General features: G+C 45.3%; 2 protein-coding genes and 1 long non-coding RNA gene across 14 annotated transcripts in view; 2 read left to right on the top strand and 1 right to left on the bottom strand.

Annotated features, from left to right (window-relative positions):
* Nucleotides 1-211: 211 nt before the first annotated feature.
* On the top strand, nucleotides 212-6,544 carry LOC120099940 (uncharacterized). Of its 2 annotated transcripts, XR_005499482.2 has the most exons (4): nucleotides 212-337; nucleotides 1,101-1,184; nucleotides 1,323-2,344; nucleotides 5,264-6,544. It is a non-coding gene; the product is annotated as an uncharacterized LOC120099940 (long non-coding RNA). The 2 variants fall into 2 exon arrangements; XR_010063158.1 differs by lacking the exon at nucleotides 212-337 and having other exon boundaries at nucleotides 349-1,184.
* Nucleotides 6,545-11,513: 4,969 nt separating this feature from the next.
* Ahsp (alpha hemoglobin stabilizing protein) lies at nucleotides 11,514-17,151 on the bottom strand. 3 transcript variants are annotated; one of them, XM_039107525.2, is made up of 4 exons: nucleotides 17,002-17,151; nucleotides 12,359-12,539; nucleotides 12,096-12,170; nucleotides 11,514-11,867 (listed from the first exon to the last, which is right to left on the bottom strand). In XM_039107525.2, exons 3-4 carry the CDS (start codon nucleotides 12,168-12,170, stop codon nucleotides 11,634-11,636), a joined length of 309 nt encoding a protein of 102 aa, XP_038963453.1. In that variant the 5' UTR covers nucleotides 12,359-12,539; nucleotides 17,002-17,151; the 3' UTR covers nucleotides 11,514-11,633. The 3 variants fall into 3 exon arrangements, with proteins under 3 accessions (XP_038963453.1, XP_063142376.1, NP_001099769.1); XM_063286306.1 differs by having other exon boundaries at nucleotides 12,359-12,427; nucleotides 17,002-17,147; NM_001106299.1 differs by lacking the exon at nucleotides 17,002-17,151 and having other exon boundaries at nucleotides 11,515-11,867; nucleotides 12,359-12,487.
* Nucleotides 15,338-19,855, top strand: part of Rusf1 (RUS family member 1) — a 29,412-nt gene continuing 24,894 nt past the window's right edge. For 4 of the 9 annotated variants that reach the window (XR_010054650.1, XR_005488850.2, XR_005488849.2 and 1 more), the window contains exons 1-2: nucleotides 16,289-16,645; nucleotides 16,858-16,972. Coding sequence is in view for 3 of the 9 variants with exons in the window: in XM_039083016.2 (XP_038938944.1) it covers nucleotides 16,352-16,645; nucleotides 16,858-16,972 (409 nt within the window). In the remaining 6 variants the exon portion in view is untranslated. 9 annotated transcript variants of the gene reach the window in all.

The raw sequence follows: 19,855 nt of genomic DNA, 5'->3' as shown, positions 1-19,855 counted from the left end.
AGTCCACTTAAATCCAACATAACTTAAACACAAGGTCAATGCAGGTGACAAAATATTATTTGTAATCAGGTCTCTACTGACCAATCAGAGCCGCAGAACAGACTCGGGAGTTGAACTGCAATGAGTCAGAATCTCACAGCATATCTAAGCTTGCAAACCACAAACATCTGTGGCACGTTATTGTTACATTTCTCCACCAATCAGGGTAGGAATTGGTTCCTGGGCCTGGAAACATGAACTTAGTTTAACTCTGCCAGCAAGATGGGGAAGCTGTCCCTGAGATGGTTGGACTCAGACAACTGTCTCCTTATGGAAGGAAGGAGGGAGGGAAAAGGAGGTGGGGATGGATGGATGGATGGATGGATGGATGGATGGATGGATGGATGGATGGATGGCGTTTGTTTTTGAGAAGAAGATGACCTGGCTGACCACTTGCCACTTTTCTCACTGGATGCGATGTGACCAGTTGCCTGGGTTTTCTGTCACCAAGACTTCCCTGCTGTGATGGATTCTACCCTCACACTGTGACCCCAAATAACCCCTGCCTCTTTCCGCTGCTTTCACTGGGTGCTCCATTGTCCTGACATAATCACCAGGGAGCCACCCGGCCATTCTTTTCTTTTTCATTTTCCAGTCTCTCCCTTCCCTCTCCTCCCTCCAAACCAGCCCTCTACTACTCCTTGTTCTCTTTCAAATCATGGCCTCTTTTGATTGTTCTTGAATGAGTATCAAGTATATTCCTAAGTATAACCTGCTCTGTCTGTACAGTGCTGCTTGTATGCGTGTTTTCAAGGGGGCCATTTGGTATTGGATAACGGATTGTGTCCTTCTCTGGAGAAGACCATGTCTTTTGCCCTCAGCCTTCCGTAGTTGCCTGCTGTTCTTTGTGTGGGGCTGAGGCCTCCTGGTCTTTCCCCACCCACTTTGGCACGTCTGTTGGTGTCGCCTTTGATCAGCTCATGCCTGGGAAGTCATGTTTGTGAAATTTATGAGTATACTTCCTGACATCCCTAGGAGACATGATCTTATAACACATCCCCTGCTCTTCACTCCCTCTTCTGCAATGTTTCCTAAGACTGAAATGTGGGAGTGTTTTCTAGATGTATCCATCGACACCGGATGTAGGACCTGGGCCAGCTATGGAAGGTTGCCTGAAGGCCACACCACTTCTGAAAAGCTGCTTGGTAAGGAAACTCATTCTCTCTGCTTAGGGAGGTATGGGGAAAGTTCTAAATTGCTTATAATTGATTTAAAATGAATAAATAGTTGTGTCTTGTGGGGTTTTTTTCTCCTCCATCTTATCCTTTTCCTCTTCTCCCAAGGGAAGCAAACACACCGCTCAGCTGCTTCAAACTAAGAAAACCGAGCATTTTCCAGCTCAACAGGTAGAGACAAAAAGCCACCAGCCTTCAGGTCAAGAGGAGTCTGAAGAGGAAACAAGGTGAACAACCCCAAGGCCAAGGAGATGGAGTACAAGTCATGAGCTGTTTTGTTTCTTCAAACAGCTGTCTGTCTTAGGTTACCAGACTGTGAAGAAACCCAGAGATCAAAGCAGCTTAGGGAGGAATTGGGTTTATTTTGCTTAGGTATCCTGAATCACAATCCATGATGGGACACCAAAGCAAGACCTGAAACTGGGCAGGCACCAAGAGGCAAAAGGTGATGCTGAGACCGGGGAGGAGTGCGAACTTACTGATTTGCTCCTCATGGTTTGTTCAGCTTGCTTTCTTATAGTACCCAGAACTACCAGCGCAGCACCACACACAATGGGCTGGGCCCTCCCACCCATATCAATCACTAATTAAGAAAGTGCCCTACAGCTCTGCCTACAGCCTGATCTTATGGAGGCATTTTCTTAATGAAGGTCCCTCCTTTCAGACGACTCTAGCTTGTGTCAAGTTGACATAAGAAGAGGGAGGATGGGGGTTGGGGATTTAACTCAGTGGTAGAGCGCTTACCTAGCAAGCGCAAGGCCCTGGGTTCGGTCCCCAGCTCCGGAAAAAAAAAAAGAGAGAAAAAAAAAGAAGAAGAGGGAGGATGCCCTTTATATGACCACAGTCCCTCCTCTGAAAAAAAAAATGAAGCACTCCTTTGGGACTGGGACTAAGTCTTTCTCAAACTTCTCTGGGCTTTCACTGGCCAGGGGATGCTTGAGAATCAAACTGAAGCATGCTACCCTCCATGTTCCTCAGCGTGGATATCTGGTCTTCATTCTGCATCTGCCCTGAGGCTGACAGAAGCAACTTGGTAAAAAGGAAGGACTGTGTCTTTGGCAGTTAATGGAGAAGCAGGAACAACTGTCCACAAACAAGGCTGGGAGAAGGGACCTGTTTTTAGCCCAGATGTAAGTCCTTTGGGTCTGTTCCTTCTCTTCTTCTAGAGAACATTCTCTGCCCAAACCTGAACAAACCACCATCAAACCTTCTGGGTCTGAGACAATGGTGCCTCCTGAGGTCTCGGGGTGGATGGCTTGTGACTCAGCCCCAGCCAATCAGAGTCACCTGTCTTCTAGTCCCAGTGACAAGTTCAAGAATGGGCAAATGACTCAGCCCCAGCCAATTAAACCCTTTGGTCTTCCCGTCACAACAGTAAGGGCAAGCATGGGCACTTGATTCAGTCATAACCAAATTGGAAGCCTGTTTCCCGGCCACAGCAGTAGATTTGAGGAGTGGCCCATGCCCCGACTTAGTGACTCAGATCGGGGGTTGTGACTGTAGCCCTGAGGCTGCAGCTAGAGCTTCTTGGATAGAGGACTGGAACGCTCACTTACCTTCCTGAAAAGGACTTCTGGAACTCATGCTTACTGTAGGGTGCTGAGGACTTAGGGCTGAGAAGATATCTTTTCTTCCTGTCAGTTAAAGGCCAGTCTGAGACCTGGGCATCTATCTCTGACAGGAACTGCAAGGCAGAGATGTTCTTTGATCCTTTCATGGGGAAATGGCTGAAAGGCAGGGGCCATTTTAGTAGGAACTCCCAGATTTTAAGTCTGATGTGTAGAAGCCACTCACAAACATGGCTTTCTCTTTAGTGAATGCTTTGATGGACAGGGATGAGTCTCATGCTAAGCCCTCCCCTACCTGACCACTAGCACTAGATTCTTGTCTTAACTCTGCCCTTCTGTGTGGGTACAGGCTCCACATCTCTAGGCACAGACAGCTCATAAGTAGCCATTCCATCAAGTATTAGCTTGGTGTACGTCAGGTTCCAAGGGGGCGGGGAGGGGGCTTCTCGGTTGGAAGGGGTAGCAGGGGTGCACGTAGGCAAGCAGACATGATCCCAACTGATAGTTATGAAATGGCATGCAAGATGTGTATGATTATAACCACAGGATGGACCCTGGCCACTGTGGTTCACAGTGGGTCTGTAGCCTGCATCTGTTAGCACAAGGCTCTCCACAAAGCCCTCTGATCACTGTCCCCCATCCACCCACCCCCTGCCTCACAGGGAAGGAAAACAAACCTTTACCTCTCTCTCCAACCAAGTAGCAAATTACTAGAACCAGACCAAATTACTATGAATCAGACAGTTTTATTCAGGTATGGAAGAGAACATAGTATTTATTTGACTGAAGCAAGATAAACCCCTATTTCCCAGAGCAATTGTGAGATTTCATGTCTGATATTGTGACTCCTTAAGAATTCATCTAACAGGCTTTCCTCCCGTCCATATGGTGTTTGCTGTCAGTATAGAAACACGGCTGATATAAACACAGGCACAGTAAACACGTGATTCTGACACAAGCTGTCAGGATCTTCCAGCTGTACAGAAGATCCCAGGAAAGAAAGCCTCTTACTACCTGGTCAGGAAGGGACAAAAGAACCAGCAACCGTCTTCCAGCCTCCAATGGAGGATACATTTATCCTTATCTGCAAAAGCCAAGTGCAACATTCGGGACTCCTTTAGCAATGGATGACCTCATGGGGAAGGGGCATAGACATGGGGATGGGCTGGATGATGGGAGAAAGTGCGAGCTGAAGCTCTCAGTGTGACAGGAGCAAAGTGAACAATTGCAGATGCTTCCTGCAAAGTCCAACAACAGCCAAGCTGGAGGCCAGAGTTGCTGTGTGGTGCAGCTTTGGAGTGGAGCCTCTCTGAAGTGTCATAGCCATAGCCGTGCAGCTGATGGCTTTCATGCAGGGTCCCACCCTCTGTTCCTTCTTGAGCTCCTGAAGCTCAAGAGGACAGAAGCCTTTTCTCTCTCTCTCCAGCTGGAGCACCTGAGAAGCTGTATACACAGGTATGTGTGCACTACATATGCACTGTACACACACACACGCACACACACACACACACACACACACACACCACATACACTCTTACACACAACAGTCCACACACATATATACCACACACATATACATTTATATACAATGCACACATATACATATATGCACACATACCACATACACTTATATTCTCACACACACATATACCATACAGACACACATATACACACACAATGCACACATATACATATATGCACACATACCACATACACTTATATTCTCACACACACATATACCATACAGACACACATATACACACACAATGCACACATATACATATATGCACACATACCACATACACTTATATTCTCGCACACACATATACCATACAGACACACATATACACACACAATGCACACATATACATATATGCAAACATACCACATACACTTATATTCGCACACACACATATACCATACAGACACACATATACACACACCATACACACATACACCCCCACACACCACATACACATATACACACATACCACACACACACACCACACACACACACATACACACACACACACACACACATACACCCACGGACACACATGACGGGGGTGGGGACACCTCTGGTTGACCCTGAAATCTTGCTTTGAGCCATGTATCTCACTGGTCTGCCCTCCTGGCTTCAGTACCCACAAACCACCGGAGCATTTCAAGTTTGTTTTGTTTGCTTCCTGTATTCACCCACCAAACTCTCTTCAATGACTTCTTACTTCTCAGTACTAGATGGATCCTTTAGTTTTAAAGGTCGCTTCTTGAATTCAGGGCCAGTCTGTGGCCCCTGCAGGGTGACTTGGAGGAATGTGGCTTAAAGAAAATGTCAAGTGTCTGGGAGTGAGGGCCAGGCAGGAAGGAGCCGACATCAGCAAGTCATGTTAAGTGGAGGAATGAATTTATTCAGCGGTAAGTGTAACTGTCTGAATATTCATGTTCAAACACACAGCAAGCCTTTTCCCTCTGTCTTTCCAGGTCAGCCTGACATTTGCTAATACGTCAACCAAAAGAGGCAAGAACAAGACCCACGGCCTTGCCTTCACAACTCAATCCTAGCCATAGCTGTCTGACTGACTTGGGCCTCTCACCACTACTGACATATTACCCAGACCCATGGTCAAGGACAACATGGTGGGGAGGGGGCTCTAAATGGATGGAAGACCTAAATCTGAAACCCAAGACATTGAAACTTCAGTGACAGACAATCCCTAAATGATAGCAGTGTGAGAAAAGACTGTCTAAAGAGTATTCTAACTGCCCAGGGATCCAGGCCAGAAACTGACAGATGGAGAAATTGACAGAGGCCTGCCCCATAGTGAGGGCACTTGGAGAACAAAAAGAAAACTCAGAACTCCTTAAAGGGGGGCCAGCCCACATAGGACACCAGGTCCACAGCATCTCCTTCCTTCCACGGTCCTGAGGACCGCCTGCTACTGAGGGCACTTGGAGAAGGGGAAGTTCCCCACAGAGGGGACAGGCGGCCTGCTCCCCACCCTCTATCTAGCACCTTCTCCTGCTTAGACCTTGGGGTTTTCCAGAGAAGAGAGAAATCAGAGAGAAGAAAAGTATCCAGGGCTTACCAGAGAGGGAGGCAGGCAGGAGAGAGGCCCAGAGCATTAAGGTCTGCTCTGCACTAAAGGTACTCGGAGAAAAGGAAGAAACAAGCTCCAGGATCCCAGGTTAGGTGGCCTATCCTCCAGCATTCTCTATCATCCTTTCTGCCCAGAGCACAACTCTGACAGCACCTACCTAGGATACTGGGTCACACAGAGCCTCTTTAAAAACAAGAACAGAAGCTCTCTAGCTCCATGGATCTGTGGTTAGGTGGATGGAAACGCTGAGGCCCTGACATCCTCTCAAGCCACAACCTTTAGACCTGCCTGTAACAGAGGGTACTTGGAAAAATGTGGGGAAAAGCTTCAAGGCTTTCCAGAGGGGGCCCAGTCTCTCTAGGATGCCCCAGTTTCTAGCATCCTCTTTTTAGAGAACAGGGTGGGTGGTAATGGGGGATCAGGAGTGTGTGTGTGTGTGTGTGTGTGTGTGTGTGTGTGTGTGTGTGTGTGTTTATTTCTTTAAAGGGTTTTCCCACATTTAAAAGCACATGAATCCCAGGTATAGTGACTCCAGCCTTTATCCCAGCACTGGGGAGGCAGAAGCAGAGGCAAATGCATCTTGTGACCTCAAGGCCCTTGAGACTTGGTGAGACTCTGTCTTAAAAATAAATAAATAAATAAAAACTAAATTAAATTTAATGCATTTATGGGATCTTTAAATCATAATCTATTTTGAAATATTGGTCAATCCCCCACTCCTTGGAACCCACAAACTAGGAATTTCTTGGTGGTAGCAGTGAGGATCTAAGCAATGCCATGGAGGTCCAGACACCAGCATTAAGGACAGGACAATAATGACAGACTTCATCTACAGATCCCAAAATGGCAGATTACTTGTATTCTTGAGAAACATTCAATAAAAGCAAAATTGATACATTTAAACCATTTTCTAAGTGTTATTAAAAAAATAACAGTTTCCAGCAGGAAAGATGGCCTGGTGGATAAAGTCTCTCTCTCTCTCTCTCTCTCTCTCTCTCTCTCTCTCTCTCTCTCTGTCATTGTCCCTTTCCTATAAGTAAATAGTAACTATATAAGTACGTGTAGGTATGTATGGGAACAAACCCAGGACAGCATACAGGCGGGCCTCTTCCAGGATGCAAACAAACCAACCATGATGGGAACATCCCTTTCCTTCAAGGTCAGTGACATTATTAAATATCATCTATTGTGATGGTTTAAATTTTACCATTATTGTCTTTTTTTTTTTTTTTTTGAGACAAGGTATCCCTCTGTGGACCATGCTGGCAGAAAAATCCCAGAAAGTATACAGTGTAAAGAAAATGTTGGGAATCCAAAAAGGAAGAAAAACAAAAAGGAAAGAGATTTGGTGACGTAAACGGCTAGCTGTGCTCCCGCACCTTCCTTCCCAAGTTAAGGGGAGCGTTTGCCACCTCGTGTTCATCTGAGGCAACAGCTACTAATTAGATTTGGGATGGCTGGCTGGTGACTAGCAGGAATACAGAGGGAGCCCCTCACTCAGAGAAATGAATGCATAGTGCACCAATACATAAGCGTGCAAAACTAAAAGAAACAGGGACTGCAGGGGCTGGACAGGGCAGGAAGTAGGAAGGGGCCGAGGGGTGGTAGGTGAGAGGTAGGAAAGGATTCATCCAACCTGGCTACGTTAGGAAGAGGGCAAGAGAGATCCTGTCAGGCCTGTCTCCTTTTCTTCCTGCTCCAATAAAAAATAAATAAATAAAAAATAAAGGTTAGAGAGCCAAAAGCTGATTATTAGTAATAAATGGCAACAATAATAAATAATTTAAAATACTTTTGAGATGCTCACTGCTTTCATGGAGGCACTCGGGGGAAGTCCTGGGCCAGGCAGTGAGACTGTGTCAGCAGACCTGAGGTAAAAATGGTAGGACAATCAGTAGGGCTTGCTGGCTTCCAGATAAAATGTAATCAAATTAAATCACGTGGTAAAATCAAAGGACAGGTGGGCATGGAATTTCTTCAGGAAGGGGCAATGGTTGAGTTTGAAAATCAGTGTGGATGCTTCTGTTGTTCCGTAGCTGTGATAATGTCTTACTCTGGAAACAGTGCTTACATTTCAACAGACAAAAGCTTTTGTAAGACCTCACAGCCAGAGTTAATAATACACCGGGAAGTCCCCTAAGCCTGCCCGGCTACTGTGTACTCAAACTGTGTGCTTAACCTGCCTTCAGGAGAACAATGTAGCAATCAGTATCATTCCCTTGGATTTCCCACCTTACCAACTTTTAGAACCTAAGCTTGATGCTGAAGAAACTCAAAACAATAAAAACTGATGTTATAAAGGACACCTTTATTTGATTTGCTTAAGTCACACAAGTGGAATTTAGCTGAAGGGGCTCTGCCTCCAGAACACCCCAAGGGTAAGTAACCAGGCCTGTTAGAGATAAGGGAAATTTAGGGTCCTGGGATGTAAAAGTTTATTCACCTGGATTGTCCACTATTAGGTTCTATTCCCATACCAAAGACTCACACCCCCTGATGGGCAGTTCATTGGGGTAGCAGGGAGGCCACAAGCATCAATAGTCTTCATTTGCGGTTAAGTCCCCTGTGTTCTTATCTAGAAGAGCATAGCTCTGCCAAGTGGGGAAGATGAACCTGGGTAGCAACCATCGGAAAATAACACTAGTACCTAAAATAATTCTGGCAACACAGAATACCTTTGCTGTGTAAATCTTCCATTTGTCTAAGTGGCCAGACTTGCAGTCTCCTGTCTCTGTTTAAATTGTTGAGAGTGTAACCTGGGGCCAGACTCAAAAGAGATTTAAGGGTGACAGCATATGTGGAACGCATAAGCCTAAGACATATATGAGCTAATGAAATCCTCTTTTGGAAGTTGACTCTTATCTGGGCATTGGCCCCAATGCACCAGGTGCTTCCGTAAAGAGTTTTCCTTCGTTTCTAACTGTGTGGAGGCATTTCTCCTTGAGGTGGCGTGTTATTTCTGTAACAATATAATTAAATCTGTTTTATTAGAGAAAGGGAACTGGAAGCATCAGTTATCAATTATCCCACAGCATCTGGTGGAGACACACAGAGGACCCTACTGAGCGGTTCCCTGCAGGACTGTGTTTAGTAACTTTGTAGACAGAAAATGACCTTGGGGTGGTACTGAAACCAAGGGAAGGGCAATGTACAAATAAGAGTTTTTATTACTTTTCATTTTTTTAGAGACTTGAGTTCCTAAACATCACACTTTTTTTTCTTTATTTTTTTCTTTCCTTTTTTTTTTTTTTTTTTTTGGTGTATTTCTTTTCCCTGGTTTGCTATTATTTTTTTTAGAGTCCTTGCAGTGTTTCAAAACCCTTTTCAAAGCCTTTAAGTATTTGTATCTTTTTTATTTTGTTGAGTTAGGGTAGTTACTTTATGCATTATTCCTTTTTATTTTTTAATTCTTCTTGATGCCTGGCTGTGTTTGTTCCAGCAGGCTTCTCTGCCTCTCTTTCCTTTGCAATGCCTAGGGGTGGTTGGGAAGGAAAGTTAATGTCTTTACTGTTGGAAAACTGGCTGATAGAAAACCCTTCAGGTCTCTGTTGTTTACACTCTGGAAAATGTGCTGGCTAAGAAAATAAAATAATATCCAACTCCCCACTGTTGGTAAGTACAGAAGACAAGGTGGACATACATAGGTTGTCTCACATTTGAGTTTATTTATCTGCCTTTGATTGTGATACAAAATTCCAAGTGGATCCATCTGTACTTTTTTTTTTTTTTTTTGTTCTTTTTTTCGGAGCTGGGGACCGAACTCAGGGCCTTGCGCTTCCTAGGCAAGCACTCTACCACTGAGCTAAATCCCCAACCCCCCATCTGTACTTTTTAATAGAAAAACTGGAATGTATTATTTAATAAAAGGGTAATAGAATACATACAGCCTGACACACTGTCCGATGGGTGTTTACTTTTCCCGTGCTCAGAATTGTAAAACGCATGGAATTGTTCTTATAGCTAAGAAAAGGAACTGGCTGATTTGGGCTATTATTATTATTATTGTTATTATTAATGACTAAGCTGCTCTCAGAGTCAGCAGGAGCATTGGAGGACTGGTCACAAGGATGCGAAGCCATGAGACAAAGGAGAAACACTTAAAACGTGATATTCGTTATTGTTTATTGGCATCTGAAGCACTGCACTCTGTTATTTCTACAACTATGTGTTCCCTGACGTCCATTATGCTAGGAAATTCTATTCTGTTCCTTGCTTCTCTTTTTCCTGTTAGAAACTGAATGCAGGCCAGGAAAGGTGAATCTCATCGATATGTATAACTAATACTGTTAATCCCACTGACCACAAATTACAGCCAAATCAAAGCAAGCTCTACTCTGTGGGGGTGGGGGCGGGAGTATGTGCTCTGAGAAGCCTAGTGCAGCAGGGCCAGGGAGAAGAAATCCCCCAAGATCTGAAGAACCACTTTCTTTTTCCCCCCCCCCCTGGGGCAGGGGACCAAACCCAGGGCCTTGTGCTTCCTAGGCAAGCGCTCTACCACTGAGCCAAATCCCCAACCCCGAAAGTTGTATTGATTGATTTTTTTTTCTTTTTTTTTTTTTTTTTTTTTTGGAGCTGGGGACCGAACCCAGGGCCTTGTGCTTGCTAGGCAAGCGCTCTACCCCTGAGCTAAATCCCCAACCTTGTTTTGTTTTTAAATTAAAAAAATTTTTTTTACTTATTCACTTTACATCCTGCTCACTGCTTCCCTCCTCCCGGTCACCCCATTTCACAATTCTCCCATTCCCCTTTCCTTCCTCCTTTGAACAGGTGGGAGCCTCCACTTCAAGTTTCTTTGACAGGTTTTTATCAACCTCCCTAGCACCCCAGTCAGCCCTTGCTCATCCTGTCCTGACCATTCCAGAGAGGGAAGTTCTGTCAGAGCCACAGAGGAAACTGCAGAGCGTTTGACAGTTCACAGCTTCCAGATTTCAGCAGAGGAAGCAGAGAAGGAGTGGGCTTCACATTCTGAAGGCTGGCGATGCATTCCTAGCACGCTCAGAGAACAATGACAAGGACTTGGGAAGGAGGCGCCCTGCTTGGCCTAGAAGCTGCCCTCTTACCTCTTACCTTTTAAAAGTCAGAGCAAATGTGAATCCTTTGGTGCTCTGCTGGCTTGCTGGTTGAGTTTAGTCTGAGTCGGTATCAGGATGCAGTGACAGCATTTGGAATTGCTTTCAGAGAATGCTATCATGCTATCATCTCTCTCTCTCTCTCTCTCTTTCTTGCTCGCTCGCTCTGTGTGTGTGTGTGTGTGTGTGTGTGTGTGTGTGTGTGTGTGTGTGTGTGTGCATGATTACAACGGAAAGCAGGCAGTTTTGTACTCACTGTGATGTGCTTGTCGTATATAGCAAGTGGCTTCTTGTTGAGCAAAAAAGTCAAGAGCTCGAGGACATCTATTTGCTGTCTTTTTCCTTCTACCTTCCTCACCCTAGAACTTCCTCTTTAGAGGAAGGACTGGCTGAACATACATCTTATTCTAGCATTATCCAGTTTTTTTTTCCCACAAAGCTGCCAACCTTTCTTGTACTGCACTAAATCTCCAAAATAAATTTTAAAAGGTGCTTAATTAAGGAAAAGGGATCAAATGCTCCCATATCCAGGGATGGAGGAGAAAAGAGCCAGGAGTCAACAAATTAGTATCAGTCTTTATTGGCATGTCAAAATACAACGACATCATGGGAGAATGGTCTGAAGAAAACACAGAGCCAAGAGTTTGGGGTTCTAAGGCATGATGGGTGCCCTGAGCCTTTAGGCTATGAGGAAGGCGGTTTACTGCTAGGGGTCTCTTTGGACTTCAGAATGATCCTGTATTTGGCTAGAAACTGGCTGCCCAAAGTACTCAGCTCTTGCTGAAGCTCTTTCAGAGCTCCGTCTTGCTCCTGCTGCTCCCCAAGCACGTGCTTCTTGTAATAGTTGATGTACAAGTTCACCCAGTCATTAACCACAGTTTTCATGTCTTCTTCAGGCATGAGAGGGTCATCAAAGACCTGGGGGAGGGGAGGGGAGAAGGGAGAGAGTCGGCAAGAGAGGATGCACTCAGAGATACAGAGCGCCAGGATGGTCTCATGGATGCTCACATCCTCTTTGATATGGATTTGCATTCCCCGTTTCTTGGATCGATGCCACCATTGCCCTTACGGTTTCAAATGAGCCTTCTCTGCCCTCCCAACACATACTCTCCATCTCTGTCCTTGAAATAAAGTGCACAGGCTTACCTGCTGATCCAGCAGAACATTAAACTCCTTTATTCCTGTAGAGATCAGATCCTTATTGCTCTGAAAAGGGGCCATCTGCCAGGGAAAGAAAGGTGAGCGTTATCCTTTTCCCTCACTCCTGAATACCCTCCGCTCTTTCAGCACGCCATACGACCCCCATCGTCCCTGTTAGACATCCCTCATATCCAAGAGGGCACCCCTTTCCCTAAACCTGTCAAGTCCTGCCCTGCTCTGAAGTTACACTTTCACCAACTCGGGCTCACCTTCAAGTCCCACGGTGCTGAACCTGCTTCACACACACTCTTCAGGGTTTGTGTGTCCTCTGCACTAAGCTAGATGGAGGCAGAGTCAGGAGTTAGCGTAAGAAGGCAACGCCCTGCCTTGAGGTCCTGAGGGAGTGAGATATGTCCTCCCAGGGTGGAGAAGGTGGGTGGTGAGGCTTCCCTGGAGTTAGAAAGATAGAGAGAACCATGGGGGAAAAAATAGATAAACGAAGATAGAAAATGCAAGAAACAAACCAGGAAAGTGCTTGCTGTTTCTCTGACAACCCTATAACCAGTCTCAAAATTCTAAAAAAAAAAAAAAGCCAACATTAGGCGATTTTGCACCGTACAAAATGTAATGGCGTTGTTTCTCCAATCCATGGCTGCTATATTAATAACAGTTTAGAAGCCAGGTTACGAGCTCACATTAAGGAGGCAAAGGAAGGAGACTCAAGTCAAAGGCCAGTCCCAGACTGTATCCAAATAAGACCTTGTTCTCATAAAAGAAGTTTACGATCCATGTATTCTTGCATGCCAGACACTTCTCCAAGAGTGTATTAAGTATTTATCATTATAAAAACATCCTTTCAGAAGGTGGAGGATACATTCATAATGGAGCTTTTTCAATGAAATTATGTCCTCACTCCAGTGGAGCAAAGGAATCTTTGAATACTTGCCACTGTCTCCAAATAATGCGCAAATAAAATAGTTATATGCTAGGCTGGAAGGATGGCTCAGTGGTAATTGCTGACAACATTGATGACCTGAATTCAATTTCTAGGCCCCACATATGCTATCCTTTGACATCCATATGTACACCATGGTATGTATGCATCTCTCTCTCTCTCTCTCTCTCTCTCTCTGTGTGTGTGTGTGTCTTTCTAACACACATAAATAAATATATAAAATAGTATTATCATAACAATAGTATCTATCATTTGCCAAATCTGACTTAGGCTGCTACATGTAAGATCTGTTTAGCTCTCACCTGAACTCTCTCTGGTATAGTAGTATTGTTTCCATTTATCAGATAGAAAACTGAATGCCAGAGAAACAATTAACTTTACCAAGATCTCACAGTTACAAACCTACACTTCAAGTAAGTTTCCTGGGTGAATTCATTCACAGAAACTGGCTTGGAATTTTACATTCTTCCTGGAAATACAAATTTTCAGAAAAGTGCTAGTTTATCTCAGCCTTAGACAGACTCTGTGTGGCTTGGGTTGGAAGGGGACTCCTAGTCAAAGTTTGTGATGGAGCCAGCCGTCCTCTGGAATCAGGAAGTTTACAGAATGAAGCTGTTAACTGGAATCAAATGGGGTAGGGGCAGAGTGCCAAGAATGCGGTCAAGAATTCCAGGCTAAGGAACAACCATGTTTCATTTCTAATTTAAAGAAAAAAGAAGGTGCTTTTGGTAAATTTCTACCTTAGGGCCAGTTCCTTAAACTTGTTGGGAAGTAGAATGGGGCCAAAGAAAAAGGGGGTAAGCTTAAAGGGAGAGAGACCCTTTGGTGTGGACTCTAACTCCACAGAGCTCTCCCAGGAGAAGAAACTCAAGAACCTCCCTTGCTTATGCTGTCTTCTGACACCGTTGAGATAACATCCTAATTTGGGGAGAGCTGAAGGGCAGAGAAGTACTTCTCAGGGTGTTAGTGAACCAAGCTGTCTCCTTACTACTTGAAAAGGCCAACCACTTGGGGACCAGTACTGGGGTGAAGAAAAGAGCTTGCTTGGAAAGCCAGAAAGCCAAGGAAACAAAGTGGCCAATGCCAACAAAAACTGGCAGGTGCTAGGAAAGGCTCTAAAGAGAGGAGGGCAGAGACACACACAAGGAGCTGACAGCTGAAGACATTTTAAAAACAACCTCCTAAAGACTGGTGTTTTCCTGGCCATTCCAGTGGCCCTGTTTGGTTTAGTTCCTCTTAGTTTTGATGTCTTTGGCCTTGGAAGGGAAGAGAGCTAAGCAAGGTTAAGTCAAATCAACCTTGTTCTAGCCGAAATAGTTTTTTTTTTTAATAATTAATATATCAGGGTTGGGGATTTAGCTCAGTGGCCCTGGGTTCGGTCCCCGGCTCCAAAAAAAAAAAAAATAATAATTAAGATATCTTCGTGCAGAGTTGGGCAGAGATGGTCTGAACCAAGGATTAAGGTGGCCAAGGACACAGAGACACAATGAAGGCAAAGATGATCTCCTTACTGCATCTCGACCTGGTTTCCCTTCCGTGCTCCCGCCCTTGTGTTCTCTAGTAAATGAATTCAGGTGAGACACACACGGTGTAGTGTAGAGAATAGAGTTTAGTGCATAGTGACAGGGATGAGAGTGAGCAGTGGCCAGAGAGACCATTGTGGAGGGCATGCTCTCAAGGGGTGGGAACGGATGTCAGGGGGCCATTTGTGTTACGTATTTGGAGAGGTCATTATGTGACCTCTGAACAACCACACAGTGATTGACTGGATGGGTTTGGGCTCCTTCCTTCGTTCTAGCCCACTTCCATTCTTGGTAGAGCTTTTACCCTTCCTTAACAGGCTGTCTACTTCCACCCTGTGCCTAATTTAAAAGGCATGATTTTCCTCCTTCTCTCCCCCTGGTAATTGCCAGGATTTCCACCCAACCTGTACTGTTTCCCTCTTAAACTAATAACTGTCTTCAAGATTCCTGTTTATTCCTTTTCTAAATTCTTTTATTAAAAAAATTGTGTGTGTGTGTGTGTGTGTGTGTGTGTGTGTGTGTGTGTGTGTGTGTGTAGGTACACATCCATGTGTTTGCCTGAAGAGGCCAGAAAGAGGGTGTCTGATCCCCGGAAGTTGGAGTTACAGGAGGTTTGAACTACCAGACATGAGTGCTGGGACCCCGCCACTGATGTCTTGGAAGAATTGGGAGCATTTAACTAGTAAGCCTCTAAAATCCCTTTATTAAAGAGCCTAAGAAGTTCCCATGGGAACCTCGGTTTCCCCAGTAACAATAACAACAAACGTTGCCAAAGAGCTCTTTACGCTGCTGGAGAGAATGTGAACTGCTGTGGCTGCTCTGAAAAATCAAAAGAAAAATATTAGAACTACCATATGATTACAGCTCTACTACCAGAGGACTCCATGTCCTACCACAGAGATACCTGTGCACGTGTGTCTACTGCTGCAGTATTCAGAACAGCTAAGAAACGGAATCAGTCTGGATCTCCGTCAGGAGACAAATGGGTCACAAAATGTGGAATTACAGTGACATTTTATTCAACCCTAAAGAAAAATGAACGAAGCCATAACATTTGCAGGAAAAGACTGTTTCAGAAGAACAAATGTCCCGTGTTTTCTCTCATATGCAACTCCTAGAATTGGAATTTTATGTGTGTTTGTGTATGGAGGTTGGTGGAGGGTATAGGTCATGATGTTAGAAATGTAATTGCGAGAAGAGAAGAAGGGATCTTTAGGAGAGTAGGAAGATAGACATGTGGCAGCGTGGAGGAGAGGGGGGTTGGGTGGGGTGGGTGAGTGGATGTCTACATAGTAGGAGTCAAGCAAGAGAACAGGGAGAGGCAGGTGGTAAAGGGGAACATCAGGAACAAAATATGCATGAGAATGCCATAATGAAGCACATTAAGTCACAAGTTAATTTGAAAATTTTCAAAAACCGTATTGTCCTTGGCCTCACAGTCAAAAGAGCCACTGCGACCCCGGAAAGGGATACTCTTCAGTTACACAACTAAAAGTTTGAGATCTGAGTGGAGTTTCGATCACAACTATTTTCCCAAGAAGTCATCTTTCCCTCTTCTGATTATTGGAATTCATAATCCCTGTATTGCTCCTCAAGTCCAAAGAACTATAGATAGGCCAGGTGCAGTCCTGGGTTGTGTCCCAGGAAGGCAGGGGACACAGTAATCTCATTTCCAGGATAGTAAAAGATTATTGCCCCTCTGCGGCCACCGTAGCCAAACAGGAAATGTACGTAGTTTGTCTAGCTTTTTGCCGCGTTGGACCGACTCGCTGAGCTTCGCGGGGATGGCTGACACTGCGAGCCTGCGGGCGCCGCTATGCACCGAGCAATTCGGCTCCGGAGCCCCACGCAGCTGCAGCGCTGCTGCCGATGGGAGCCTGCAGTGGGACAGGGCTCAGCGCTGGGGCTGGTTCTCCCGGGCCTCGATAACGAAACCCGGGCAGCATGAGGGTGGAGGCAGGGGGCCCTGGGCAGCACTGACCACTCTTTCGGGCCTCAGATCAGTGCTGCTGCCTCAGGGCTTCCCAGACAGCGTCAGTCCGGATTACCTGCAGTACCAACTGTGGGATTCCGTGCAGGTCCGGCCGGCCTATTGCCATGGGGGTTGGAGGGCGTATGACTGGGGACCAAGGGAATAGGCCCCTGTAATCTGCATTTGCACACTGAAAGGCAGGGTGCACTGCAGAGTTCTGACAGTCTTCCGGGTCCCACAGAACCAGTGAGAGCTGATATAGCTCAGTAGGCTCCTTGCTCTTGGGACCCATCCTCACTCCACTTCTTTTCTCTCTAGGCCTTTGCTTCCAGCCTCTCCGGCTCCCTAGCGACCCAGGCAGTATTGCAGGGCTTAGGGGTGGGCAACGCAAAAGCCTCAGTTTCAGCTGCCACGTCCACTTGGCTGGTGAAAGGTGAGCTGGAACCTGGGAGCCTTCCTTACCTGTTGATCTCATCCCTGCCTTCTTCTGTCTCTGGCCTCTTTTTTCTTTTACTGCAAATCGTAGCTCTGCTATTCTGTGCTGTTCTGACCTCCAACAGTGGCTCTCGTGTGTGTGTGTGTGTGTGTGTGTGTGTGTGTGTGTGTGTGTGTACACATTCCGGGTGTGCAGCCTGATTAGACAGTACACAGAAGCTGAATGTCCACGCCTAGAATAATATTCTATGTCTATCTTGTTTCCCTCATCAGTGAAATCAGCCTCAACTTGTTACCTAAGCCAACTTCAGAATCCCTAAATCACCTGGCTCCCTCATCCTTAAATTAACTTTAATCCCACTTTATGCAGGAGTGCACAGATATGCAGTTTATTACATGAAACTGCTGGTTTCTCGAGATGGTGAAAATTGGATACTTCCACTGGGGAAAGAGGCATGTGGCTGGTCCTAAGTCGGTAGTTATGGAAATGCTAAAATGTATTCTGACTCCTCTGGGGTACTAAACAGTGCTGTAGTAAGGTGATAGTAACTGTGTGCTGAGCGTATACAGCTTTTTTTTAATCACTAAGAAAAACAAAGATAATTTAGCACCAAGCTGCCTGGAGAGTGAAGCAGAGAAAAGGGAACTCTCCACTTGTTTCGAGTTTAAGAAGGCCCTCAGCTCAGTCTTCTGGCCTCTGTCTTTCCCTGTTATTCCCAGTGGCATTTAAATGAACCTTAGGGGCAGAGCAAGCACATCTTGTCCTATAGACCTAGACACCTCTTTCGTGAACCTCCCTGGACTCTGGAGATCAGGAGGCTCCTGTTTATGTTGGACTATTAGAATTGAGCATCCTGTTTATGCCGGTGAGCACATCGTAACTACGGATGACCCTTTGAAAGAGCATGTCAGAGCAGAAGTGACCGATGGCCTCTTGACGCCATTGTCTCTTCTTTTAATGATGCCAACTACCACCACTGTCACAACAGTAATAGATGCTGGCAGTTTGTTATATGACAGTCCTTGTGCTGCTGCAGGTTAGACCTCTTGGTAGCTGTGGGACAGGCAGTGCTGTCATTCCCCACACGGCAGCTGGGGAAATAGAGGTCCCCAAGGTCACACACCTAGTAAGTTATAGGGCCTGGATTTGAGCATAGGTGATTTAGTCCTTTTCACAGTTATCTCGCTGTGTTTGCCTTGACCTTTTCCATTGCTCTCCTTTAGCTCATTTCAAAACTGTGGTTGAAGACTGGGTCCGTAATTGTTTTTATTTTTTTGTTTTGTTTTTGTAGTGTCATTTCCAAGCATCCCATTCTCAGCAGCAGCATGATCTGTGCTAACAAATCTGTGTCTAACAGGCTTTTTAAGAAAAGCTGAGGCCATTTTAAGACATGAGCACACATGCACATGAAAACCTGTTCCCAGTGTTATAGGACACCCTCGTAATTAGGATTTTACAAACTTGTTTCCCTCAGGGGTGAGATGTTTATAAGCAGAACACCATATAAAAAGTACCCTTGGGATTTTTATTGTTTGTCTTCTTATGCCGCAGGATCTTCTGTAGCCCAGGCTAGCCTACATCTCCATGTATCACTGGATATAACCCTCCATCTTTACTTGGAATTATAGGCATGCACTAAGGCTTTGGAATGAATGATGTAATCATTTTCAGACACACACTGTCCTAGTTGGTTGGTTAGTTTTGCTTGGTGGTTATTACTTGTTTGTTTGTGGTCAACTTGAAACAAGCTAAGGTCATCTGAGAACAGGGAACCTCCGTTGAGAACATGCCTCCATAAGATGGTCTGGCCTGTTGGGAACTTTCTTAATTGATGGTTGATGTGGATGGGCCCAGGCCACTGGGCAGTGCCTGTGCAGGTTGTCCTGGGGAACAGCTGAAAAAGAACAGAGCAAGCAGCACTCCCCCATGGCTTCTGCTCTAGTTCCTGTCTCCAACTTCCTGCTGTGCTCTAGTTCCTGCCTTGACTTCGGTTGGTAGACCATGAGGCAGGGTGTGTAAGCCAATAAACCCTTTCCTCTTCAAGCGACTCTTGGTCATTGTGTTTTATCACAGCAATAGAACTCCACTAATGCAATACTCTATTAGAACGTGTTAATTATTGGAGCCAACAATAGTAACATCATCTCTGGCAGTTAATATTTTAGTAGCCTGGTATAGGTCAGGCAGTTTTGCCCTCTTACACGTAATGCGTCTCTTACAGTTCAATAGCAGTATTTATTTTTCAGATAGAGAAGCTCCAGGAAGACCCAGACACTCTTGTGTCTTCTTTCTTTATTTATTTATTTTGAGAATTTAATATGTGAATACTATAATTACATAATTTATCTCCTCTCCTCCCTTCAGCCTCCTAAAATTCCCGGCCTCTTATTTTTTTAATTATTATTGTTACACACACACACCCCCCCCACTGAATTCATTTCTGTTGGGATTAGACAACCTATCAGGGAGCACATCTCTGGAGATGATGGATTCTCCCTCTCTTGGCAACTGTTGATTTCCTGTAGCTCTTTTCAGGGTTGGAGCCTCATGAGCTTCCTCCTGTCCATGCTGGTGTGTCAGCTGGTAGCATGTTTCAGGTCGTGATTAAGCAACCATATTGTTGAGACTTCATGAGTTCAGCCTCTCTGACCTTCCGTCTCAAAGCAGACATCCTGGTCCTTTGGCTCTTCTTTCTGCGCCCCTCTTCTGAGATGGCCTCTGAGCCTCAGATGTAAGAGTTGAGTTGTAGATGTATTGAGGCTGGGTACCAGTGGTCACCTGTTCTCTGTAGTTTGAGCAGTTGTGGCTTTTCTGTAATGGTCTCCATCTGCTGCAAAAAGAAGGTTTGGTTTTGTTTTTACATAGGGGATAAGAGCAACT

This window comes from Rattus norvegicus, chromosome 1, assembly GCF_036323735.1.
Source record: "Rattus norvegicus strain BN/NHsdMcwi chromosome 1, GRCr8, whole genome shotgun sequence".
Lineage (NCBI taxonomy): Eukaryota > Metazoa > Chordata > Mammalia > Rodentia > Muridae > Rattus > Rattus norvegicus.
Note: the sequence above shows the minus strand (reverse complement) of the source record. Positions and strands in the feature narration are given on the sequence as shown.